The sequence below is a fragment of the Tursiops truncatus genome, chromosome 11 (genome assembly GCF_011762595.2).
Source record: "Tursiops truncatus isolate mTurTru1 chromosome 11, mTurTru1.mat.Y, whole genome shotgun sequence".
In the NCBI taxonomy this organism is placed as follows: Eukaryota; Metazoa; Chordata; class Mammalia; order Artiodactyla; family Delphinidae; genus Tursiops; species Tursiops truncatus.
Window position 1 is genome coordinate 38,766,955 of NC_047044.1, and position 27,657 is coordinate 38,794,611.

Below are 27,657 nucleotides of genomic sequence, written 5' to 3' on the forward strand. Positions count from 1 at the left end.
TTATTTTATTCTCATTTTTAAAGTTATTTTTCTCAATTGTACATTACAGATATTCTGTTCTGCATTCATCTTCAACATTGTATCTTAGTATATTATATATACCAGTATAGGTATTTTAAAGTTAGTCCTGAGGGCCAGTTACCATGGTATGCCATAGTTTACCAAGGGCTATACTGAAGTTATTCAAGTTTATTTGAATAACTTCAGTATTATTTTACTATATTCTACTGGGCCTGTATTTGTCTGATCTTATTTCACATATGCTTTTATATCCGTTTATACTTTACAAGTGCTGATCTGCCACTGCACCTGTAAAGACAATGTTCGTGGAATTTCCTTATTGACCATTCTAAGCTTGAATGAAGCAGAATGTTTTATTTAAACTCACATAAAACAGTTCGTGCTTTGCCAACATTTTCTAAGCTCTACATAGGCCTTTCCCCCTCCCTTTTGTAATATAAACCACCCATTACAAGAAAGATTATTTCAGGAAAAGTATATTTTAAATCAGTTGTATAATAAACTTTAGGGTTATTGGAAGGTCTAATTACATAGTCTTTGAAACTTTTAAGACCAATATAGTCTTAGCATTCATATTTTTTACAAGCAATTTCAGTGATACTGAAGGTATTTCTTCTCCCCCCACACACTTAGAATGGAATTTTCAACTTTCACAGTTATAGTAATTATGACGTTATCACTCTTTGCTTGGAAATCTTTGTGGTCACAGAAATATAGAGGCTTCTAGTTAACAAATCTAAGGTTTATATTTGTGTAGAATTTTGTATTAATGTATAGAAACAACAAGAATTTTCCTCCTTAAAGTTATAAGGGACTCTTTTACTGCACTATAGGGGCTGATGTTTTTTTTTTTTTCTATCATTTCAGTTTCCTCTTTTTGGCAGGGAATAGTTAAATTCCATCTGTAAATGTGAGTCTTGAATACACATGAGAAGCAGGCTACCACCCCTCCCAATCTCTGCTAATATTGTCTATCCAATTTGGGGAACATTCCATTGTTAAGCAATGGAATTTTTTATATATATATATAAATTTATTATTTATTTATTTATATTTGGCTGCATTGAGTCTCTGTTGCTGCACGTAGGCTTTCTCTAGTTGTGGTGAGCAGGGACTACTCTTAGTTGTGGTGTGCGGCCTTCTCATTGTGGTGGCTTCTCTTGTTGTGGAGCACGGGCTCTAGGTGTGCGGGCTTCAGTAGTTGTGGTACACGGGCTCAGTAGTTGTGGCTCGCAGGCTGTAGAGTGCAGGCTCAGTAGTTGTGACACACGGCCTTAGTTGCTCTGCGGCATGTGGGATCTTCCTGGACCAGGGCTTGAACCTGTGTCCCCTGCATTGGCAGGCAGATTCCCAACCACTGCACCACCAGGGAAGTCCCTAAGCAATAGAATTTGATTAGTAGAGTCACTGTGAAATAACATTTAGTTACAAAATGTATAATCTAATAAAACTGTATTCAAATCTGACCAATAAACAGTAAGCTTAAGTGTTGTCTAATAAAAACCATATTCACATCTAACCAATAAACAATAAGCTTAAGAGTTGTTGGTCTGCTTTAGAATCTTAGCTCTTGAATATTAGTTATACAGAAATAGGCTTAAATCTTATTGTTTATACATCTTGGACATGAGCATGGAATAATTTGATCAAGTATGTCCAAGTTGTCATTTGATCAGTTGCACCAAACTAGCTGTAGAGAAAATACCGTAAAAGTTGACATATGTTTTAAGTCACTAGTTGTTTAAAAAAAAAAAAAGCTGTGAGAAACGTAGAAAACAGATATTATACAACTTATTAGTATACATAAATGGAAACTTACCTGATAACTGACTTTAAGTCATTTATAGTTGGGTCAAAGTATAACATTAGTATAATGCCACGATAGTGTAGTGTTGCTGAAAACATCCTCCAACATCCTCCATTTCACCTTTCTGTATTTATTAAAATTCTACTCTAAATGTGTATTAGTCTTAAGTTTTATCATGTTAGGGGAAAATGCCTACTTTAAGCCTCAGAAATATTATTTATTGCCAGGTTGTTTCTACCATTACAATCAATATATCAGTTACCCACAAATCAGTAAATGCAACAAGGGCTATTCTTATTTAGCAATTTTGCCTATTTCATTGCAGCAAGAGATAGTCTGGATAATCAAGCTGATGTCATGTTTTGAAATATTTCATTTATAACCAAAGTGAGAGAGGTGTTATGTTTTGGAACTTAAGGCATTATTAGCATTTTTTCTAATGCATATTTAGACAGATATCATTCAAGGTCTGTGCCTTAAGTTTTAGTTCATATAAAATAAGATTAGAGACTTTTATGAAAGAAAACCTTGATAAAATGTTAGTTGGAGTACTGTTTGTGAAACTTAAGGGGAAAAGTTCCATATGGAATCATTATTATCTACATTCAATAAAATGTACTTTGAGTGCATACACATAACCTTAGTATTTCTTTCTGCTTTATCTAAATAACCAGTGATTAAACATTTAAATCTAGTTCCTGTGGTTTCAAAAATAGTTTTAAAGGGACTTCCCTGATGGCGCAGTGGTTAAGAATCCTCCTGCTAATGAGGGGGACATGGGTTTGAGCCCTGGTCTGGGAAGATCCCACATGCCGCAGAGCACCTAAGCCTGTGCGCCACAGCTATTGAGCCTGCGCTATAGAGCCTGCGAGCCACAACTACTGAGCCTGCATACCACAACTATTTAAGCCCGTGCGCCTAGAGCCCGTGCTCCACAACAAGAGAAGCCACCGCAATGAGAAGCCCGCACACCACAACAAAGAGTAGCCCCCACTTGCTGCAACTAGAGGAAGCCCGCGAGCAGCAACGAAGACCCAATGCAGCCAAAGATAAATAAGTAAAAATAACTAAATCTATAAAATAATTATTAAAAAAAACAATGGTAATTGTTCCAGTATTCTCTGTCAGTAGTTTTATGGAATACGGAATTGTGTGCTTATACACATACCCAAACTGATATGTCATTTTTTATTTTTACTTTACAGGAGCCATCTAGAACAGTTTCAGGCAGATACAAAAGGTAAGAATCCTTAAGTTATGACTAACAACATATTGTAGACATAAGTGTAATGTCTTCCTGACCATGGCTTAACTAACTAGAACTGTTTCAAACAGCTGTTTGAAAAATAAGAAACCTTAATATTGTGCTCTTAAAAAGAAATTACATCGTAGGCAGGAGTGTAGTGTCTTTCTGACCATGACTTATTCTGACATACTCTACAGTCTTTGAATACTGCAAACACCATGAATTTGTAAGGGTTTGATGAACTTAGCAAAAGAAAAACTGTGTCATTTTCCCTTGTGTATTTAAACACTGAAAATACAGATATACCATCTGTATTAGTCAGCTTTGGGATACCATAACAAAATACTATAGACAGGATGGCTAGAGCAGAAATTTATTTTCTTACAGTTCTGGAGGCTGTAAAGTCCAAGATCACAGTGTCAGCATGGTCTGGTTCTGATGAGGCTTCTCTTCCTGACTTGCAGAGAGCTGCCTTCTTACTTTGTCCTCAAGTGGTGGAGAGAGAAGGGGTGGCTTCCCTGGTGTCTCTTTTGATAAAGGCACTAATCCCATCATGAGGGCCCCACCCTCATGACCTCATCTAAATCTAGTTACCTCCCAAATGCCCTGCTTCCAAATATACCATCACATCGGGGTTAGTGCTTTCAGCATATGAATTTTGGGAGTATCCAATTCATTCTGATCTTAGTTCATTCAGGCCACTATAACAAAATATCACAGACAACAGAAATTTATTTCTCACAATTCTGGAGCGTGGAAGTCAGAGATCAGAGAGCCAGCAGGGTCAGGTTCTGGTTGGTGAAAGCCCTCTTGCCAGTTGCAGACTAACAGCTTCTCACTGTGTCCTCACATGGTGGAAGGGGCTAGAGAGCTCTGTGGGATTTCTTTTATAAGAGCACTAACTCCATTCATGAGGACTCCACCTTTGTGACCTAGGCACCTCCCAAAGCCTCACCTCCTATTACCCTTACATTGGACGTTAGGATTTCAACAGAATTTTTGGGGGGACACAAACATTCAGACCCTAGCAAGTCCATAGCACCAGCTATACACAAGGAGTAATGCTTTTATCAGAAAATGTGTTTGAGTGTGTGTACACGTGTATAGGAGGAAAATCACAATTAAGTATAAGTTGTTTAATGGAGATGACTGAGATATTAGCTTCTTTCCCTGTTGAAGCCATGAAGGTTGCAGAAGGTGTGGTCATGCTTGTGCTAATAATTAATGGAATAATGGTAAATCTTATCAAGTGCTTATAATGTCCAAGAAGCTTTACGTAGAGATCTCATTCAATTCCCAAAGTTATCTTGTAAGGTAGGTACTGTAGGTATAATATTTACTCTTATTTTATAGGTGAGTGAAGTGGGATAAAGAGGTAGAATCATTTCACTGTGCTTACGAAGCTAGTGAACAGAAGAGTCTGGATTTTAACTCGGGCAACCTGACTCCAGAACTCGCATGCTTGCACAAGACAGTCTACCTAGATTTATACATATAAAACCTCTGTCTTGCCCTACTTTTACGTTAAAGTTTAAAATATTTGGTTAAAAGTTGTGGTTATTATAATTCATCTAAAATAAAACATTGATTAAGAAGAGCTCTAATTTTAATACTAAGTTGTTATATAGATAAAACTCAATGTTTAACTTTTTTAAAAATAAATAAATTTATTTATTTTTGGCCATGTTGGGTCTTCGTTTCAGTGTGTGGGCTTCTCATTGCGGTGGCTTCTCTTGTTGCAGAGTGTGGGCTCTAGGTGCGTGGGCTTCAGTAGTTGTGGCGCAAGGGCTTAGCTGCTCCATGGCGTGTGGGATCTTCCTAGGCCCAGGCTCGAACCCGTGTCCCCTGCATTGGCAGGTGGATTCTTAACCACTGTGGCACCAGGGAAGTCCCAGTGTTTACCTTTTAAAAGAGATAAGAAGGCCAAGGTAATCAACAGTTGACTAAGTAGGTCTGATATGTTTGCCACTGCTGCTGCTTTTATTTTCATTTCTGAGTAATTTTGATGTAGCTATAATGAAACTTGTGCTTGGTAATTTTTACTTAACATGAATAGTTTAAACTGGAAAGACTCTTTTTTCTTTTGCTAGCAAGCATTGCCAATCAAATAGCTTTGATTTGGCCTATTTCCAGGCCACATTTTCAAACCAAAAGAGTTTTTATCATCAGTTTTTGGTTTGGGGAATAAAAATAAACTTCAGTAACTTACCAAGTTTGCTGTATCATTCATACATATTTAATCCTTATTAAATTATAAACCTTAAATTATAATTGGCACTTTTCAGATTTGCATTCTTTAGGTAGAATCATTAGGGGAATAATTTACAAATCCTCATCAAAAGCTTTATTTACATATTGTGTTAAATTAGGTAGAAAATTGATTTCACATGATGTATGTTTTTATTTTTAAGCTTTTTTTATTGGAGTATAATTGCTTTACAATGTTGTATAAGTTTCTGCTGTACAGTGAAGTTAGTTAGCTATATGTATACATATATCCCCTCCCTCTTGGATCTCCCTCCCTTCCCCATCCCACCCATTTTTTAGACCATTATTTTACTTGTGACCTGTTCATATACTTGTTACTTCTTTTATTTTCATAGCCTAAAGCACATGGTTTGTTACTTTTTAGCTCTCAAAGGTTTAGCCATGTTTAATACTGTTATAAAACAAACAACAACAATTTTTTTTTAAAGTTTCTAGTCATTATTCATGGACTCATAGCAACTCGTAGTTGAACACACACCAAATAAAAACAAGCACAAAATCTAGATCTGAAATTATCAATTCCTTATCTAGAGGAATTTGTTACATTGTATATCAACAGTTCATTACTTTCATTAATCTGTCAGCAAGTTGTAGCAAAGACTGGAGAATGTATGTTATTTGGAGAAGGGTGTCTGCTGATTAATGGGGGTGAAAAAAGGAGGAATGGGCTAAAGGATAGAAATTTGGCATTATATGTTAGAAAATATTTTCAGCAAACCAAATAACTTATGATATATATACGACTAGACAAACTGAAAAAGTCATTAGAGGGTACAAGCCACCCACAAGACTAGTTTGTGTGCTCTTGTAAATTATGGATTAAATATTAATTTTTTTCTTACAAATATCAAGGATGTACTTTTAAGCATTGAGTTTGTTAAGCAGTCACTGTAGTTGAGCTCTATTTTATTGAATCAACTCCTGTTTACCTAGAACGTCTCTTAACATATTCACTGAACTCCTTTTTAAAACACGTTTAAATAACTTTGGATAATTATTTGGAGGGGGGAGTCTTGAAATTTCTGAAACTCAAGGTTTAAGAAGGATGGATCAGTGGTTATGTATTTTTGGGGTTTTTTTTTCCCCCAATGTGTAATTTTCTTAGTGGAATGTTTACTTGGTTAAGTTTATAGTGATTTCTTTAGGATAATTCATTATACTTAACACACCAGAAATGAACAAGTATGATAGCCCCTAACTGGAGAAACTTAAATTTCTAACAGTGAGATAGGTTATAAGCTATAGCATATTAATATAAAGTTACAATACAGGCATTAAACTGATTCTTTAGAAAACCGTTAATTATAGGAATTAATAATTATAGGAAAATTATTACCTATTTATGTTAAATGGAGAGAGGGAAAGCATATTACAAAGAGTATGATATAAAACAACATCTATCATAATATATATGTGTTCTTAACTTGAACTCTATTGATGAGCTGCTGAAATTCTATATAAAAGAATATCATGGTTATCTGGGAGAAGAGCTATATTTTTCATCAGATTTTCAAAGAGATCTGCAATACAAAAAGGTTATGAACTACTAATATATTGTAGAATATAACAGCCGTTATCTCTGGGTTGGTAGAGTTACTGGAGATATTGATTCATGTTATCTGTTTCCCACAGTGAATATGTATCACAATTTTAATAAAGAGTCTGAGAGATGATTTTGATCTTTAGTTGTTGCTGTGTGTGTGTGTGTGTGTGTGTGTGTGTGTGTTTAAAGGGAGAAGAGAGAGAAGACCTACCCAGAGTGAGGGACTGTTTGGGACAGTGGTGGTGGAATTGAATAAGGTAGTGAAACATTAAAAATATGGAGACCAGTCATGTACTTCTTGGTTATTTAGTAATTCCCCGACTTACCTAATACTTCTAAATATTTGGTATCCATTCTAAAACTAGGATTTTACTCATGGGTCTTGTATTTCTTCTAATTGCTAAGGTTTAAAATATCTATTTTAGTGGGAAATTCCTTTAGCTGTAATCTCATAATGCTGCCAATCTTGTTCTCGTGATAGTTTTATCCCCCAACACAACACCTTCTAGTCTTTCCACAGAAAATATGAAAATTCCCAGAGGGGAAAATTTCGGTAAATGGTGGTATTTATCTTTGATGATACTGTTTATTCTTTTTCCTTTTCTGCACATTATGGTTAATACTTTGTAGCTAAGGGCAGAGGGGGATTCTTTTTGGAATTGTATTGGTTAGAGATTTGTGTTAACATTCCTGAATAGAACGTTACAATCTTTTTGGAGTTAATAAAACAATCTTTTATTCTGGGTATTTTGCGCTGTACATATCCAGCCCTCAAAAATAAGTTAAAAACATTTCTGTTTTTATTTATTATTTTTTATTTTTTTGCGGTATGCGGGCCTCTCACTGTTGTGGCCTCTTCCGTTGCGGAGCACAGGCTCCGGACGCGCAGACTCAGTGGCCATGGCTCACGGGCCCAGCCTCTCCGTGGCATGTGGGATCTTCCCGGACCGGGGCACGAACCCGTGTGCCCTGCATCGGCAGGCGGACTCTCAACCACTGCGCCACCAGGGAAGCCCCTGTTTTTAAAATAAACAGAGCTAAATTTGGTAATAAGATCAGTTAACACAGTTATTCACAATTATGACAGTGTTCTTTACAAACCTAATACCTAATGGGGATAAATCACTGATTATGTTTTTCAGTAATAATTATTCCTTGTTTTGAGTTTGTATGATATTATCACTTGTGTATTGACAGGCCTAATAGGAAGGATTTTTAAAATTGTTAATAGGTTAAACTTTTTGAAAGGCTGTTTTAAGCTTGTACATCAAGCAAACAAACATATTAAGGGATATCCACATTTTTAGGTTTTCGTTTGTAGTTGTCAGCGTTGTGGTTTCTACTTGAATAATCTGTGGTTGATGCAGATAAGTGGACTTCTTTTTAAGTGAAAAGAGGTCCTTTAAAATGATTCTAATGCTCTTTTATAACATGATAGATAATGGCTTTGGTGATACCGTACCCTCTTGATTTTCTTCCTGCCACTTTGCCAGTATTTCCCAGTTTTTATTTGTAGTTCTTCCTTTCCTGTACTTACTCTTTATGTGTTGATGTTACTCAGCTCTTTGTCTTAGACTATTCTCTTTTTGTTCTGTGTATTTGTTCTAGAAATTTCTTTCACTCTGGTGACTTTGGTTACTGTATATACCTACGTTGATGATTTTAAATCATTAGCTCTATATCTGTATAACCAACAACTTTCAAATGTCTACTTTTAGATATCTTAGAAGCATCTTAAACTCAGCATGTTCAAAAGTAAACTTGTGAAACTTAGTGGATTTCAGTAGTTGGTATCAAAATACATTCTTGCTCAAGTCAGAAATCTGGACATTGCTTTTGACTCTTCCTTCCTTCTTCCTTCCTTCCTTCCTTCCTTCCTTCCTTCCTTCCTTCCTCCCTCCCTCCCTCCCTCCCTCCCTCCTTTCTTCCTTTCCTTTCCTTTCCTTTCCTTTCCTTTCCTTTCCTTTCCTTTCCTTTCCTCTCCTCTCCTCTCCTCTCCTCTCCTCTCCTCTCCTCTCCTCCCCTCCCCTCCCCTCCCCTCCCCTCCCCTCCCCTCCCCTCCCCTCCCCTCCCCTCCCCTCCCCTCCCCTCGCCTCGCCTCCCCTCCCCTCCCCTTTCTTCACAACCTCACTTAAATTCAGTCATTGTAGCTCCAGTGCCAACCCACCAATCTAGGACACCATCATCTCTTTTTTAAAATAAATAAATAATATATAAATATAATATATATATATTTATTTATAAATTTAATTAATTAATTAATTTTTGGCTACGTTAGGTTTTTTGTTGCTGCGTGTGGACTTTTTCTATTTGTGGTGAGCAGGGGCTACTCTTCGTTGTGGTGCCCGGGCTTCTCATTGTGGTGGCTTCTATTGTTGCAGAGCACAGGCTCTAGGTGTGTGGCTTCAGTAGTTGTGGTGCACGGGCTTAGTTGCTCTGCGGCATGTGGGATCTTCCCAGACCAAGGATCGAACCCTTGCTCCCTGCATTGGCAGGTGGATTCTTAACCAGTGCACCACCAGGGAAGTCCAGGGACACCATCATCTCTTACATAGATGATTACAATACCCTTCAAACTGGTGTCGCTGCCTTCAGTTTTGCTCATTTCCAGTGCATTTTATTAAAATGATTCTGTCACTTTCCCTGCTTTAATGACTTCCTATTACCTTTAAATGAGTCTAAACTGGTCTCCAAGGCAGGGTGATGCACAAGATAATGTTAGGATGCAGGAGGGAAATATTAGATCTTCTGTTTGTATTTACCTTTTAATCTAAAAGACAGTAAGACATTTACAGTCATCCCTTGATATTCACGGAGCGGGGATTGGGTCCAGGACCCTGAGGATACCAAAATTTGTGGATGCTCAAGTCTCTTGTATAAAATGGTGTATTTGTATATAATCTATGCACATCCTCTTGTATACTTAAATTATCTCTAGAATGCTTATAGTACCTAATACAGTGTGAGTGCTATATAAATATGTTTGGCTTTTTGGAAATTTCTAGCATTTTTCCCCCCTGAATATTTTCAGTGTGGGTTGGTTCAGTCTGTGGATGTGGAACCCACAGATTCGTAGGGCCCACTGTATACTTAATAGCTAGCACTATGTACTTGTTATTTATTCCCTTGTTCTATGTATCAGATGATTATTTAGTATTTGAGGTATCCTGAGGAAAGTTTGTTCACTTTCTAAATGTTGCACAATAGTGTAATTTGAATGGTTAGATGGATTTATGAATTATTATGTTGTTTAACTAATACAAAATGGATAGGTCGGGGGGAATTTAAGGATAATATAAAAATAAGTATATAAACGCAAAGGTGATCATGTGGTGTTCAGTTGGCAAGATACACAAAATCAGATCTGTTCTTATAAATTAGAAAAAAATTTTGATGCTTGCTTTGGAGTTTTAAGTGAAAATTTAAAAAACTTTAAATTCTTCCTGTGAGACATCTCTTTCTGCTGTTACAGACATTAAAAATCAAATATGCATAGAACTACACCTTCAAATCTCTATATATCACAAAGAGTTAAAATAAGTTCCTCAGAAGTGAAGCATATTCAAATTATACTTTCATTAAAAATACTATAGTCGGGCTTCCCTGGTGGCGCAGTGGTTGAGAGTCCGCCTGCCGATTCAGGAGACACGGGTTCTTGCCCCGGTCTGGGAAGATACCACATGCCGCGGAGCGGCTGGGCCCGTGAGCCATGGCCGCTGAGCCTGCACATCCGGAGCCTGTGCTCTGTAACGGAAGAGGCCACAAGAGTGAGAGGCCCGCGTACCCAAAAAAAAAAAAAAAAAAATACTATAGTCAATTTTTGTGAAAACAAAAAAATTTGTGTCATAAATAATTAAAATGTATATTTAGGGACTTCCCTGGTGGTACAGTGGTTAAGAATCCACCTGCCAATGCAGGGAACACAGGTTTCATCCCTGGTCCGGGAAGATCCCACATGCCATGGAGCAACTAAGCCCATGCTCCACAGCTACTGAGCCTGCCCTTTAGAGCCCACGAGCCACAACTACTGAGCCTGTGCACCACAACTACTGAGCCTGTGCACCACAACTACTGAAGCCTGCCCGCCTAGAGCCTGTGCTCCACAACAAGAGAAGCCACTGCAGTGAGAAGCCCGCGCACCGCAACGAAGAGTAGCTCCCGTTCACCGCAACTAGAGAAAGCCTGCGCACAGCAACAAAGACCCAACGCAGCCAAAAGAAAAAAGATGTACATTTAAAATCTTTTCACCCCTTTATGTTATATTTTTAGTGATACAGATAATATTTTAACAATATCACATTATAAATCATATTATTTGATTTACATATGTTTGTATAATACAGTATATATGAATATGTAATATATAACCAAACATAATGATATTGTAAATCGATTATAAAGATAGTAGGTAAATATACATACCAATGTGTATGTAATGAATAAATTTGGAGACCATTAGTTGAAATTCTTCATAAAAGAGCTTTCAGGTCTCCTGCTTGCTTTTCCAGTGTCATATCTTGCTTTCAGGTCTCCTGCTTGCTTTTCCAGTGTCATATCTTATCACCCTTATATTTACCTTTCATGCTTTAGCCATATTGGATTTTTCTGTTTCTCAAAGGGCCACGTACTCTTTGTTTCTAGATATTTACACATTCTTATTCCTCTTTTAAGTCTGAGTTTAAACATTCTTTAGCATAATGCTGCTCAAAGTGTGGTCCTTGAACTGTTTGTAAGTAATCCATGACAAGGTAAGAATAAAACTTGAGAGTAAATGTTTAGAAGCCTGAATTGCATTTTAACATTGTCATCATCACACCTAAGTGCATGATAAGCAGAATCCTTTCAGAACAGGATATCGACTAGTTCAGGTGCTGTGGTACGTACGTGATTTTTTTTAATTTAAGTTTTTAGAGCAAAATTGAGGGAAAGGTACAGAGATTTCCCATATAAACCTGTCCCCACACACGGATAGCCTCCCCATTGTCAACATTCCTCAATAGGGAGGCCCATTTGTTACAACTGATGAACTTACACTGACACATCATAACCACCCAAAGTCCATAGTTTACATTATGGTTCACTCTTGGTGTTGCACATTTTGTGAGTTTGGACAAATGTATAATGACATGTATCCATCACTATGGTAGCATTTTAGTCTCTCATCTTTTTATTCTCTCCATAGTTTTGCCTTTTCCACAATGTCATATAACTGAAACCATACAGTATATAGCCTTCTCAGATTGGCTTCTTTCACTTAGTAATATGCATTTAAGTTTCCTTCACATCATTTCATGGCTTGATAGCTTATTTCTTTTTAGTGCTGAATAATATTCCATTTTCTGTAGTTTATTTGTGTATTCACCTGGAAAGGACATCGTGGTTGCTCCCAAGTTTTGGCAATTGTGAATAAAGCTGCTATAAACACCCACGTGCAGGTTTTTGGGTAGACATATGTTTTCAGCTCCTTTAGGTCAATACCAAGGAGCATGATTGGCGGTAAGAGTATATTTAGTTTTATAAGAAACCACGAAGCTGTCACTGAAGCGGCTGTACCATTTTACGTTCCCACCAGCAGTGAATAAGGGTTCGTGTTACTCCACATCTTCACCAGCATTGATCCTGATTTTAGCCATTTTAATATGTGTACAGTGGTATCTCATTTCAGTTTGTATTTCCCTGATGATATATGATATGGAGCATCTTCTCATATGCTTATCTGCCATCTGTATATCTTCTTTGCTGAGGTGTCTATTACGTTCTTTGGCCTATTTTTCAATCGGGTGGTTTGTTATTGTTGAGTTGTAGAATTCTTTGTATATTTTGGATAACAGTTCTTTACCAGATGTGTCTTTTGTAAATATTTTCTCCCAGCCTGGCTTGTCTTCTTGTTCTCTTAACATTGTCTTTCACAGAGCAGAAATTTTTAATTTTAATGAATCCAGCTATCAGTTTCTTTCATGGATTGTGCCTTTGGTGTTTTATCTAAGAAGTCATCAGCATATCCAGGGACTTTTACATTTTCTCCTATGTTAGTTATCTTCTAGGAAATTTTGTAGTTTTGCATTTTTCATTTAGGTCCGTGATCCATTTTGAAGTAACTTTTGTGAAGGGTATACAGTCTTTGCCTTATTTTTCATTTTTTGCATGCGGATGTCCAGTTGTTCCAGCATCATTTGTTGAAAAGACTGTTTTGTTCCATTGTATTGCCTTTGCTTCTTTGACAGAGATCACTTGTGGGTTATTTATGTGAGTCTCTTTCTGCTTCCATTGCTGTTCCATTGCTCTATTTGTCTCTTCTTTCACGAGTGTTGCACTGCTTGATTACTGTAGCTTTATAGTAAGCCTTGAAGTTGGGTAGTGTTAGCCCTCCAACATTGTTCATTAATATTGTGTTGGCTATTCTGGATCTTGCCTCTCCATGTAAACTTTAGAATTAGTTTGTCAATAGCCACAAAATAATTTGCTAAGATTTTGATTCGGCTTTCATCGAGCCAGTAGATAGTGGGAAATCAAAGTTGGGAAGAAGTGACATCTTGCCAATATTGACTCTTCCTATCCATTAACAGGGATTATTTCTCTATTTAGTTCTTCTTTGGTATCTTTCATTCGAGTTTTGTTGTTTTCCTCACGTAGATGTTGTATATATTTAATTAGATTTATACCTAAGTATCTCATTTTGGAGAGAGCTAATGTAAATGTATTGTGTTTTTAATTTCAAATTCCGCTTGTTCAGTGCTGGCGTGTAGGAAAGGGATTGACTTTTGTATGTTAACCTTGTATCTTGCAACCTTGCTATAATTGCTTATTAGTTCCAGGAATTTTTTGGTGTGGATTCTTTCACATTTTCTCCATAGATGATCTTATCATTTGTGAACAAAGACAGTTTTATTTCTTCCTTCCCAGCCTGTATTACTTTTATTTCCTTTTCTTGTCTTATTGCATTACCTAGGACTTCCAGTAAGATGCTGAAAAGGAATAGTGGGGGGGGGGGACATTCTTGCCTTCTCCTGATCTTAGCAGGAAAGCTTTTGAGTGTCTTACCATTTCATATGATGTAGGTTTTTTGTAGTTATTCTTTATCAAGTCAAGGAAGTTCCCGTCTGTGCTTAGTTTGTCCAGTTTTTATCATGAATAGATGTTCGATTTTATCAAATGCTTTTTCTGAATTTATGGGTGATCATGTGATTTTCTTTAGCCTGTTACTGTGATAGATTACATTAATTGATTTTTTTTTAAACTGTTGAACCAGGCTTGAATAAATCCCACTTGATTTTGGTGTATAATTCTTTTTATACATTCTCGAATTTGATTTGCAAATATTTTGTTGAGGATTTTTGCATCAATGTTCATGAGACATCTTAGTGTTTAGTTTTCTTTTCTTGCGATATCTTTGGTTTTGGTATTAGGGTAATGCTGGCCTCATAAAATGAGTTAGGAAATATTTCCTCTGCTTTTATCTTCTGGAAGAGATTCTCTCTTTTTCTTAGTTAGCTTGGCTAGAGGCCTATTGCTTATATTGATATTTTCAAGGAAATAGCTTTTGGTTTCATTGATTATTCTGTGTTGGTTTCCTGTTTTCAATTTCATTCATTTCTGCTCTGGTTCTTGTTATTCTTTTATTCTGCTTACTTTGGATTTAATTTGCTCTTTCTTTTCTAGTTTCCTAAGGTAAAAACTTAGACTATTCATTTTAAATCTATCTTCTTTTCTAATATATGCGTTCATTGCTATAAATTTCCCTCTAAGCACTGCTTTTACTGCATTCCACAAGTTATAAGTTGTGGGTTCGTTTTCGTTTTGTTCAAAATATTTTAAAATTTCTCTTGAGATTTTTTCTTTGACCTACGTGTTATTTAGGAGTGCACTGTTTAATCTGCATGTTATTTTGGGGCTGTTACTGGTTCTAGTCTAATTCTGTTGTGGCCTAAGAGCAGACATTATATGGTTTCTGTTCTTATAAATTTGTGAAAGTGTGTTTTATGGCTCAGAATATGGTTTATCTTGGTTAGTATACCATGCAAGCTAGAGAAGAATGTGTATTCTGCTCTACCTGTGTTATTTTTATGTTAGTCATTTGTAACCCAAAATGTGTAAGAATTGAAGAAGGATTTATTTACCTTAAAAATCATGTGTTAAATTTAATCAGGCATATTCTTATTTCATAAGTAAAATAATTAAAAAGTAAATATATAATAAATCAAAATAAAACAAATAAAAACAAAAAACCTTTTTTATTCTTTTCAATTTCTGCTTTTGTTAGTATTACCTAAATCTAGGAAGTAAAATTTTTTTTTTTTGCGGTACGCGGGCCTCTTACTGTTGTGGCCTCTCCCATTGCGGAGCACAGGCTCCGGATGCGCAGGCTCAGTGGCCATGGCTCACGGGCCTAGCTGCTCTGTGGCATGTGGGATCTTCCCGGACTGGGGCATGAGCCCGTGTCCCCTGCATCGACAGACGGACTCTCAACCACTGCGCCACCAGGGAAGCCCTAAAATTTATATTCTTTATTTTCAATCTTAATTTACTTATGATAAAGGAAGCTTTCCTAGATTATTTTTTTAATAAAAAAAGATACATCTTTTCTGAATGTGACAGTAATACTAAACCAAATGATGATGATGGAAGTAATTTCAAAGAGGTACAGACCAAAAGAGTTTGTACTAGTTCTGTTGGGAAGTATCCTCCCTCCTATATTGAGTTCAATTTTTAGCCATTATTGATGGGAAGTGCTAAAACCACAGTGGGTTATTTGCAGTGATGTACTGGCTGCTAAAACAATAAAACCATCAAAATTTAAGTGGCATTTACATGCATGACATAATTATATTCACAACCACAAATGCCTTATTTGAAAGAAGAACTATTACAGTTAAGCTGACAGAAGAGATCTTCAGGATTTCATATATATTCAGGATTTCATTAGTATTTTGTGAGTTTCTTTTACAGTCTGACTTCAGGTTGCTAACATTAAAAAACTACACACAAATGACAAGACAAAGATGTTCGCTGGAAGGTGTTGGATGAATCTGTAGCAAAGAAGGTAGTTCATGTAATATTTCCCAGCGACACCCATAGCTTGGTATATTTAGGGACAGTTTTAGTCATACAGAAGACCAACTCTTAGACAAATCAGGATAGCAAAGGAATTTTTCTTACAATATGATCAGCACATTGATTTTGCTCACATGACAGTAATGTGAAGGAAGAATTTATTTTTCAGCTTCCTTGCTGACAAACACAGCTTGTCTGAGATATATAAAACTTTGAAGAGTTACCAAGTCAACAAATGTGGTTTGGTGTTTTGCTTTGCTTTGCAGGAGTATGTTCTGATTATTATATAGACAGTGACAGGGAAAAAATGTTGAAACTTGTGCCAGAATGTAAATCAACTTCCTGCTTGTTTCATTGAGAAAGTCTTGTTATGTCGGCTGAACTAAGTAGTGTACTTGGTATATCAACTAAATTAACAGTTCGCTAAAAGTGTGAATTACTTAAACACTAATACATTAAATTTGAGGTTTTAAAACAACTAACTGATAGTTTGGAAGCTGAGCCAATCAGCTGTTACGATATGCTGAGGTATACAATAATTTTTAAAGGGAAATTTTCAGGCAAAGTATTTGACCTTTGGCATGAACACTTCATGTTTTTACAAGATAAAAAATCAGGTTTTGTAAATCAACTATACTTCATTTTTTTTTAAAAAGAAACTAGTTTAGTCCCCAGCTTTTAAAATATGTGAATTAAGGTTATTTGTCTGATAGCATCATTGTTTTTTAAAAAATGATCTTAATTAGCCTTTCATGCAAGAAAGAAATATCAAATGTTTTCAGTGTTACATAAGGTCAAAGGACAAAAATGAAAGTTAGAAATTTTGGGGAAAAGATTCTTCAAATTGTTATGATGGGTTCCACAATTTATCAGTAAGTAGGTGATGATTTTAATATTGCACTGTTGCAAAATGTTATAAGCATATACCTTACAAATTTGATAAGACTTTGAATTTTATTTTCCATCAAAAGAAAACCCATGCATAGGAAATTAATAGATCAAGAATCTATTATTTTTCATCAAAAGTTATTATAGATTTAACTATACTTTTGATGGATAAATTTTTGGAACTGGCTACCAATAAAGAATTGAGGACAAATTTTGAAAAATGTCATTTTCTGCATATTGGGTAAAAGTTAAAACTGAATATCCTGAGCTTGCTAAAATTGCTTCAAAGTCTCTTCCCCTGTTTTGGTCAATATACATCTGTGAAACTAATTTCTCTGTTGTGAGTGCTACTAAAACAAATCATAGAGGTAGTTTAGATATACCTTACCCCTTGTGATCAGCATTGTCATCAGTCCAAGCTAGATTCGGTAGATTAGCAAGAATGATGCCAGCCTCCAAAAGAGCCCCCAGGAAGCTCTACCTCCTGGTATTTTCACCTTGTGTAATCCCCTTCCACATTCAACATGGGGTTGATGTGATAGTATGTCACTTCTGAGTTTAGGTCATAACAGAGACTGCAGTGTCTGTCTTGGTTGTTGTGTCGCTTTCTCTCTGGAAGCCAGCTGCCTTGTCGTGCACAGCCCAGTAGAGAGGCCCTCATACTGAGGAATTGAGGCTTTTGGCCAACAACCAGTGAGAAACTGATGAGGCCTTTTACCATCAGCTCAGTGAGGCAAACTCTCCAGTCCAGACAAGGCTTCAGATGACTGTAGCCCTGACCAACATCTTGACTAAAACCTCATAAGAGACCCTGAATCATGAACACCCAGCTAATCTGCTTCCAGATTCCTGACCAACAGAAATTGTCAGATAATAACTGTGTTATTTTAAGCCACTAAGTTTTGGCATATTTTTTTATGCAGTAATAGATAACTAATGCAAAAGCAAGAAGCAAGCTTATTTGTTATATTAAAAACTTTAAATATTGACATATGCTATTAGTTCAGAATGTGTGAATTGGTGTTTAATATGAAGAATGGCTATTTCAGTGATAACTTTTGGTTAAATAAGAATTATGAAATGACAAAAGTTGCTAGTGCGATAACTCTTTTCTATAATTGCCTATATGCATACTTCCAATGAAAATTCTGCAGTTTTATGTAATTCTTTTCTTTTTTGTTTATCCTGTTTTTGAAATATAATTTTATGGGTCTGAATCTAATAAAACATTTAGGCTTGTATTTTGTATGGCCTTTTTTACTTTTATTTTTCCAGTTCATTTTTGTTTGATCTTACAAAAGTATTGGTCCATGGGGACTTCCCTGGTGGTACAGTGGTTAAGAATCCGCCTGCTAATGCAGGGGACACGGGTTTGAGCCCTGGTCTGGGAAGATCCCACATGCCGCGGAACAACTGCTGTGTGCCACAACTACTGAGCCTGTGCTCTAGAGCCCACAAGCCACAACTACTGAGCTCGTGTGCTGCAGTTACTGAAGCCTGTGTGCCTAGAGCCTGTGCTCCGCCACAAGAGAAGCCACTTCAATGAGAAGCTCGTGCACCACAATGAAGAGTAGCCCCTGCTTGATGCAACTAGAGAAAGCCTGTGTGCAGCAGTGAAGACCCAGCACAGCCAAAAAAAAAAAAAGTGTTTGTCCATGATGTAATGGAATTTAAAAATAAAAGGAGAAAGAAAGTGGTTCTTCACTACAGATAGGCTACATTAGGTCCACTGTCATAGTTCTCAGAGTACCTTACACTTACCTTATTGTGATAGTTGTCTTGCTTTATTGTCGTTGGTTATATTCCTATTACACTGAAAGCTCTATGAAAGTCAGTCCATGTTTGCACATCTGTGTTTCCTGTTCCATCTTCAGTACTCATAACAGTGTCTGGTACTTAGCAGCTACTCAGTAGATACTGGTCAAAAGAATTAATTTAAAAAAAATTTTTTTATCGTGTTGGAATAATGATTAACTTCCATAATTATAAATAAGTTGGCTATTATAACCATGTGTCCTCAGGGGAATGATAATTGTTTAGGGTGAACAGAAAATACTCTTGGCACTCTTCTTGCTGAATATTAGGTATCTTTAAAAATTTGGGGGGCTTCCCTGGTGGCACAGTGGTTGAGAATCTGCCTACTAATGCAGGGGACACGGGTTGGAGCCCTGGTCTGGGAGGATCCCACATGCCCCGGAGCAACTAGGCCCGTGAGCCACAACTACTGAGCCTGTGCATCTGGAGCCTGTGCTCCGCAACAAGAGAGGCCGCAATAGTGAAAGGCCCGCGCATCACGATGAAGAGTGGCCCCTGCTTGCCACAACTAGAGAAAGCCCTCGCACAGAAACGAAGACCCAACACAGCAAAAATAAATTAATTAATTAATAAATTCCTACCCCCAACATCTAAAAAAAAAAAAAAATTTTTGTATCTTTTTTATTTCCATAGCACAACCACTGCCTCTGAAGAAGATGTCTCAAGTAGATTTTCCCGAACAGATAGAAGTGGGTTCAGCAGGTATAACAGGGATGCAAATGCTTCAGGTAATTTGGTCTCAAGTAGCACATTGGAAAAGAAAATTGAAGATCTTGAAAAGGTATGAATTACAAATTATTTAAGATTTATGAAATTAATATACCATTGGGATCCCTTTTTCACTTTCATAGCAGCACAGAGAAAAATTGAAATGTGTAAGGAAGAGACAGTGACAAAAAAGGGAAAAGAATGAGGGGCACTAATGGAAGATAACCAGTAGTGTTAATCGGTACTTCCATGTGTAGTCAAATAAAAGCTTTGAATCACTCTTAATTATATATTTTCTAGATGCATAATGGCTAAGCATTTTCTGATTTCCTTAATACTTTTCTGTCCAGTTCTGTTGATGTTAAAACTTTTAGAAAAGGAGCCAGCTCTTGAATTGGTTAATATTTAATGGATACTCTCATTTTGCCGAGTGTTATCTTTAATATATTGAAAACAATCTTTGCCTTTGAAATGGTTAGAAGTCTCTGCTAGCAGTATGTACTACTGTGTGTTTATTATATTATCTGTACAGATTGTAGACTTTCTTCTGGGTTGTGAGGTAGAGCCTAGAGCCACTGTGGTGTTTGAAACAATTTTAAGGATAAACCTGTTTAGGAGTATCTTTGAGAACATCTCAAATGAATATTGGCATTAATTTATTAACCATGGAGTCTCAACTTTGTTCTGTAAACATTAAATCCCTAAAATTGATAATGGTGCTGAATTACTTTCTGTTTGTTGAAAATGTGTTTTATTTTGCTGAACTGAAACTATTCCTTGTGATATAAAAATTGTTTTAAGTAGAGATTGAATTTTAAAAATTGTTTCTTTTTATAATATTGTGATTATTGTTAGTTCACATTCGAACTTTAACCCTAGTTTCTGTGAGTTTAAATTAAAAACTTTAAGGAATACATAGTATAATAGTTTTCAAGGGGGTTCTTCAGAAGGGCTTTTAAAGTTCCACAAGAGTTTGGATTGAGTTCCTAGCAGTTGGCAGCAGCTGATTAATGAGGCCGGCTGGCTGCTTTCCTCTGAGGGTGAGTAAGAAAGAAGCCAAATTCTATGTGAGACCTTTCAGTTCTGCTTCACTTTTGCCCCCAAGGTGGCTGACCCAGCGTAAAGTCCAGGCTTCTGATAAGATTTCTTTGGAAAAGGTGTTGCATTGTTTAAAGAAAAAAAAAGTTTAAAAACCAGTAATCATTTTCAGTTCCTTCATTTTATCCATTGTCAGTTAACTGGCAGAGCCAGAAGTAAAATGGAGGATCATTATTTTTCTGTTTAGAGTTTTCCATAGAGCCATCTCCTTTTCTTGAACTTTGTATTTTTTATTAAAATTTTGAATTTTCTTCAACAGGGTATTGGTCATTAAATGTTAAGATATTTTATTACTAATGGTGGTGATCAACTAAAGAGCTAAAGTCATTGAGTATTGGTATTTGTTAAAAACTTGGGTAAACATAGATTTAATCAGAAGTATATTTTACAACTCCTGTATTCCTCTCATTCTCTGGTTCTTTTCTGGGATGGGGTCCTCCTTTCCTTACCAAGTGACTTAAGAAATTCATTGGAAATCTTCATGTATCTAAGGTACTTCACCAGACTTAGCAGATGTATGCTATTTAAGATTATAAACAACTTGTTACTTCCCAATTAATACTTTGTAATTATATCTACCAGGAAGTGGTAAGAGAAAGACAAGAAAACTTAAGACTTGTGAGACTAATGCAAGATAAAGAGGAAATGATTGGAAAACTCAAAGAAGAAATTGATTTGTTAAATCGAGTGAGTATTCACATATTTCAGTTTAATGGTTTCCTTTTTTTCTGTCAACTGGATGAAAATACATAAATATGAAGAAATTATTTAATTTTATTAAATAATAATATGAACTAAATAGTTCATTCTTTTGTTAATGCAATAGTAATTTGTGGTAGCCAGAACTGTCATTTCATTCCATAAACTGATTTCCTCTGGCCAGTTACCAGTCAGTTGTATTTACTTAATATTGTTGTTTTGGGGATGGACCAGTGAATGGATTTGTTCTGTGTTTTGTTAGAGTCTGGAGGTAAGAGGCAGCTTGGTCAGCACCACACATAAAATGGTACTGGTACAGAGTTGCCCCAGTGAAGAACTAAAATTGCTACTGTCTTGCCATAAGAAACTCCATATGTCCTTGTCTTTGTGGTATTTTCACCACTTTTTTTCCTTCAGTTATACATATGCATCCCCAGCTTTAGGTTTAGCCTAAACCTAAGGTCTCTCTTTTTTTTTTTCTCTTTCAGCCCTAGAATTTACTCCCTGCTTAAGAAGCAGGTATTAATGCTAGGCCATACTTAGGTAATGGTAATGAGGAGAGATTTCATAGTTTCCCTTTTTCGAAGGCTTTACATAAGATGGAGGAAAGAAATAAATTTGCTTCAGGGAAAAACGGAACAAATTCCTAATCCAATCTTAACTCTAATTCTAAAAGAAGGGAAAATAGAAAGCTTCATTATGTGCAGACTTATTCTAATACAGCTCTCCAGCATTAACTGCAGGGTGTGGATGAGGACACTGAAACTCAGAGTTTAACTTGCTCAAGGTCATATGTAGTAATCACATAGTTATCTGCTGAGCCAGTATTTGACCCTCAGGTATTCAATAGTTTTAATTCTAAGTAAGCTCTTCCATTCTTATAGACTGCCTTTCATCTTGGTTTGGAACACGGGCATTCCTCTTTTGGTTCTAGAATATGATTCAATAAAATCTGTAAATATTTTTATGTCTATGATGTATTCGCATTGTCTTAGTCAGTGTGTTCATTAAAAAGAATAAAAAAAACACCTGCCCTTACAGAGTTTGTAATCTAGTAAATGATAGGTGAATGTATTTTATTATTTAATTCTAAATCTTAGGTAGGTCTCAGTTGTAGTGATTTTAGGAATCCCGTATCTTTATTATTGTTAGTTTCAACAAATTAGTTTCCTAATATCATTAATTTAGTTTGTGAGTAAATACAAATTCTGTGTTTGAACATTTAAAACTCATTTACCTAATTGTTCAAAGACAGTATACTAAATGTTTCAGAATTTTGCTATCCAGTAGTACACTTAGAATTCAAATTGATTTCTCCAAGTTTAGTATTTTGAATTGCAAGGATAAATCTATAAATGTTTTCTTTTCCAACCATCAGTAAATAGTCTACCTTGAAATAGTCTTTCTTCAAACTAAAACTTATAGTGGATTGCCTTTGTATTTACCAACTGGTGTTTATATGGTACTAAGATTAATATAAGGAACATAGAGCTAGAATCAGATAACTTTAAAGCACCTAGTTTAGTGGCTTTCGCATTTTTTTAAGCTCTAAACCTTTCCCTTAAACAAAATATCATGGAGAAGCCTAACATAAATTGAACCAGATCAACTCTGTAAGCCCCAGACCTCCTTTTCTGTATACCTCAGTTCTATCACCTCCCCAAATTCTCCCCCTGCAACATGCATACTTTGTCAAAGATCACCAAGGTGGTAGGGGTACATCTAGAACTTGTACCTGGATCTTTTTGATGCCTAATTTGACACAGGGTTGCAATCCAAGGCCCCAAACCTCACATTGACTGCATATGTATTTAGCTCTTAGTTTGGGGAAGGAGGGATTTGTTTTTAACTAAAAACTTAAATTATTTATAGTGATTAAAAATTGGAAGATTCACAATAAAGAATTCTGATTTCTGGCTTCTCTTTAAAAACTGAAAGATCTGGCAGGAGCTGGCCTGCATTATCATGATACCAGTGAGGAGTCTAAGTAGTGGATGCTGCCTTTAGGTGGGGCATATTCCTTCCAAAGTTGTTTTCAGAACTAGCCCTCGTTTGCAGACTAATTGCTTGTATGAATTATCTTTGAATGTATATTTTTGAAATTTTTTTATCACCTTCAGAATACTTTTAAGTGTTTTAAAAACTTACGTATTATTTTCCTTTTTGTTTCCTTAAGGACCTAGATGACATAGAAGATGAAAATGAACAACTAAAGCAGGAGAATAAAACTCTTTTGAAAGTTGTTGGGCAGCTAACAAGGTAGAAGATTCAAGGCTCAGTGTGGAAAAATATTTTAAAACTACTGATTGAATGTTTTGGGCGCTAGGACAGTATTCCTATGCTGTAATACATTAAACTAACTAAGTATGTATATTTATTTCTAGAAAACAGTGGATGTTTATTTTCAAAATATTTCTTTTTCATTATCAGTTTCAAAAAGTATCAACCTTTTAGTTCACAAATAAGTAACATCTTTTAGTTATTAAACTGGTAGGTTATGCCTCTTTCGGTTTTGTGTGGTATTCAAATAACATATGGTTTAAAGTCACAACCATCTGAATATATTTCATCTATGGTAGTGCATTTTCTCCCTAAAAGAATATACATAGTCTTTGTTTACATGAATTCAAATACTTTTTAGGGAGTTACCTGCAAATGCCTTATTACTGATGTGTGCAACCTTTTATATGTTGATGATTTACTCCTAAAGGTCTTTATCTACTGTCATTTGTTCTCTCAACTTATTCTAAGCAATTTAGAGGAACATAGAGTCACACTCTTTTGTATAACAGTCATCTTTAAAAAAGGAAAGCTATTATAAAAAGTCAGTTAATATCATATACTAGTTGGCTAAATATAAAATTTAAGAGAATACTTGAATTATGCTATAGTAAATTAAAATGTACTATTTTGTATTCAAATATTGAAATAAATTTAAAATCACTTTGACTTCAGAAAAACATACAATTGTAATTTTAATGTAAAATTTCTTATGTAGGTACTACTTTTTTTTTTATTATTATTCCAAGGTTTATAAGTGAACATGGGGTATTTTAAAAGTTGTTTATTCATCAAGCCTAGAGAGTGTATACAATTTCAGTGTAGAAGGAAAAAAAAATCCATATTTTTAATTATCATATGCATTAAAATCAAAACCAAAATATTTATCCACATTTAAAACATTTGTACTTACTGTAACAAAACAGTATGTAAACAGAAATAATACTGAAATACTTTGCTTAATTTCTAACTTGGAGGATAACACTGTGACACAGTTGTTCCCATATGAGAGAATTATTCCCCTACCTCAAATTTAAGGGATTTTCTTCCTAACATTGGATTTATAAAAACAATTATTTTGAAGAATTATACAAATTTTCTCTTTTATTAAGTAACAATAATGTTTAGAATTATTTTATATTATTACATTCTCATGTTGAGTAAGGAAACCTTCTCCTTTAAAATACATTAAGAAATATCTGTCTGAAGTTGAATCTCAAACAGTCTACTGGTACCCTTTTATCCAATTAATGTATGTAAATGGCTTGAACATAGTAAAAACCCATTTTGGGTACCCTACTGACTCTTTTCCTTTTACGTGCTAAGCCACTTCATTATTCACTGTTAGAAAAATAGGGAAGGTGAGACAGTTGGGAAAAAATGCAGAGTAAATGATAAATATCAATGTTGAATACTAAAACTCTGCAATAATCTAGATCGTGCCCTCTCCCCCCCCCATGCCCCCAATTCAGAAGTTTCAACCTTGACTAATCATCAGAATCATTTGGGTTGCTTAAAAAGAATTCTTGGGTTATAGCTTCTAGATAGGTTTAGGTTGAGACCCTGGATAGAATTTTTAAAGCTCAACATCTAATGATTCTGTTCATAACTTAGATTTGGAAACAGCTACCCTTGCCTCTTTCCTCCTATATCTTCCATTGAAAACCCTGAAATTAACATAATTTTAGCTATTAGCATTTTTTCACCATTTAGTTTATTTAATAATTAACTTGGTCACTGGAGAACTTCACATATGTCCATATATATATTTAGCCAAAAGTTCAATGTTAGATTACCAAACTTGATAAAGTTGTAGAATTACTGCATAAGGGCATCCTTTTTGGAGAATAGTCCCAGCATGGGAACAGTGATCTGCTGCCCACATGTCAAAGTGGTATGCCAGGCTCAGTCACCATCTTTGGGGGTGAAGTCCTCATCTCCCTTTGTTTACCCTTAGGCGTATGGCAGAAATATCGGTGTTGCCTAGCTTCCCATCCATACTTTGGATGTTGTGAAAATGGTGTTAGTATCCAGCCTTAAAATGTATTTGTGTACTCGTTTTTCAATAAGAGAAGTATTTTGACTTTTCTGTTTAATCCATTTGGAAGTAAAGGAATATTTCATTTCCCCCTTTAAAATTATGCCAGGTATTAATGCTTTTAAAGACCAAGCTGTTTTAAAGTTTTTCCTTTATTTCAGTTTATCAGGAGCATTTCCAACAATGATCTTTTACATAACGGTACCTATGCAGGAGCCTGGCAACTTAGGCAAAGCAGTTCATTTGCAGTCCTCCCTCCTGTCCTTAAAATGTATATTTATATCACATATAGATTTTTACACTGAATATTGAAAAATAAAGTAGGATCTGCTACAGTTTCCCTTTAAATTTTATAAAAAGCACGAGATTTTAAAAACGTTACTTAAATACATGTGCATGACCTTAAAAAACTTGGCTATTGTCAATAAAGTGCTAGTATTTGTGAAATTATTAGTCCCGTTCAGAAATAATATTTCTTATATCTCTTGGGAATTTGTGGCATAATAAAGCATATCCAAAGTTCTAATGTGTTTATGATATTATTTTCAAAACAGTAAGTTTATCATCTTTAAAATGAATGTGACTCTCCTCCTTGATTTCTGACATGCATAAACTTGGGAATTACTGTAGTAATATCTGTTTCATCTTTCTAGAATTGTTACTAATTTTATTGCACTATAGTTACCTTTAGAGAGGAAGAGGAAGGCTTTAGGGTGTGTATTTCTAAGGGAATTTATTAAATATAGTAGATTAACATTGTAATACTTGCTCAAGTAGTTTATAACAGAAGGTTAAGTATCAGGAGCAGATATCTGAAACAATGTGTTTTTAAAAATAACTTTCTAGTTGCAGTAGAAAGCAATGTATTCTTAAGGTAAAAAACCTACCTCAGTTACATGTGGTTTCTGTTTTCTGGATTACTCTGGATTTTTATAATTAGAAATTAAAATGCAAGTTTTTGAGTCCACTAATACTTTGTGGAAAATAATGCAAGTCAATGTAGTAGCACGTCCGTATGTTCAACACCAAAAGACAAAATAGGAAGGACCTTGGGTTTGATGATTAATCTGATGTCCTACACAGTATTCATATATATAGTGATAGTTATCTTTCATCTTTTTTGTAGTTCTTTGATCTTGACTCAGTACCTAGTAAGTTCATGCAATGTTGGCACTTATTTACTAACTATTCATAATGTTAATAACAACATCATAATGTTGTTAATAATAATTAACAACATTAACAACATCATAATGTTGTTAATAATAATAAGCATATATTTTCATCTTATAATACGAAAAACCGAACACCAGCTTATCACTGGGGAGAATATATTAAGTGAGAAGGAACTAACATTCAGGAATCAGAACTTTAAAATAACATGTTAAAGTCAGTGGTAAATGTTCTCTTATTATATCTAAACCATTCCTAATATGTAACAGTAAACTTGACTTCTTTTGCATTGGAACTATGCTCTCATAAATAAAGGACATCCCATTGATTAGGATTGTAACTTGTACGACTTATCTGAGAACTAGTGACACTTTTGTTGTTTCAATAAACTGAAAACATAGTACTAATAAGACAAACATTTTGCTCATCAGGTCCATCAACAAAGGTACTTCCCCCCATCCTGTTATGTTTTCTCATTGATGTATAGAAGTTGGTCGTTTCATTCTCAGTGTAGACTTGAATCATAGTCCAAGAAAACCTGAGCCCACGTTGTTTTTTTAGTTTACTTAGCTAGAATCTCACAGCATATTAAAGTCATATCCCCATCCTACCCCCCCAAAATAATTATATGTGGGAAAAATATGGTTGAGGGGGTTATGTTAAATTTTCATACTTATTCTTTCAGCAAGTATTTATTAGTCAACTGGGTATACAATTCTAGATATTACAGAAGTTTCCAAAAAATGGACATGGACCAGCCCTTCTATCTAGCATTGTACAATCTGTATAGTGTGTGTCAGTGCTATCTTAAGAGTGCTATATCTTAAGTAGCATTAGCCAGTCTAATCTGAATAGTTCATTCAAAAGTATTCTTTTTGTATTTATTATCCAGCCATTGTATTTTAGGTCTGGTTAATAGGTACTGTTTAATTTGCTGCAGCATTTACTGAGTGGTGGATGAAAGACCTGATGCATTTTGGGAAGTATCTTACCATGTTTCTTTAAGATAATTATGTATTATG

The 27,657-nt window shown here is 35.3% G+C and overlaps 1 protein-coding gene across 1 annotated transcript in view; it reads left to right on the forward strand.

Annotated features, from left to right (window-relative positions):
- PAWR (pro-apoptotic WT1 regulator) overlaps positions 1–25,984 on the forward strand; it is a 102,665-nt gene extending 76,681 nt beyond the window's left edge. Inside the window, exons 4-7 of the mRNA XM_033866301.2 lie at positions 3,034–3,068; positions 19,273–19,420; positions 21,028–21,132; positions 23,321–25,984. Coding sequence (XP_033722192.1) covers positions 3,034–3,068; positions 19,273–19,420; positions 21,028–21,132; positions 23,321–23,407 — 375 coding nt within the window. The 3' untranslated portion in view covers positions 23,408–25,984. The remainder of the gene's footprint in view (positions 1–3,033; positions 3,069–19,272; positions 19,421–21,027; positions 21,133–23,320) is intronic.
- The last annotated feature ends 1,673 nt before the right edge of the window (positions 25,985–27,657 follow it).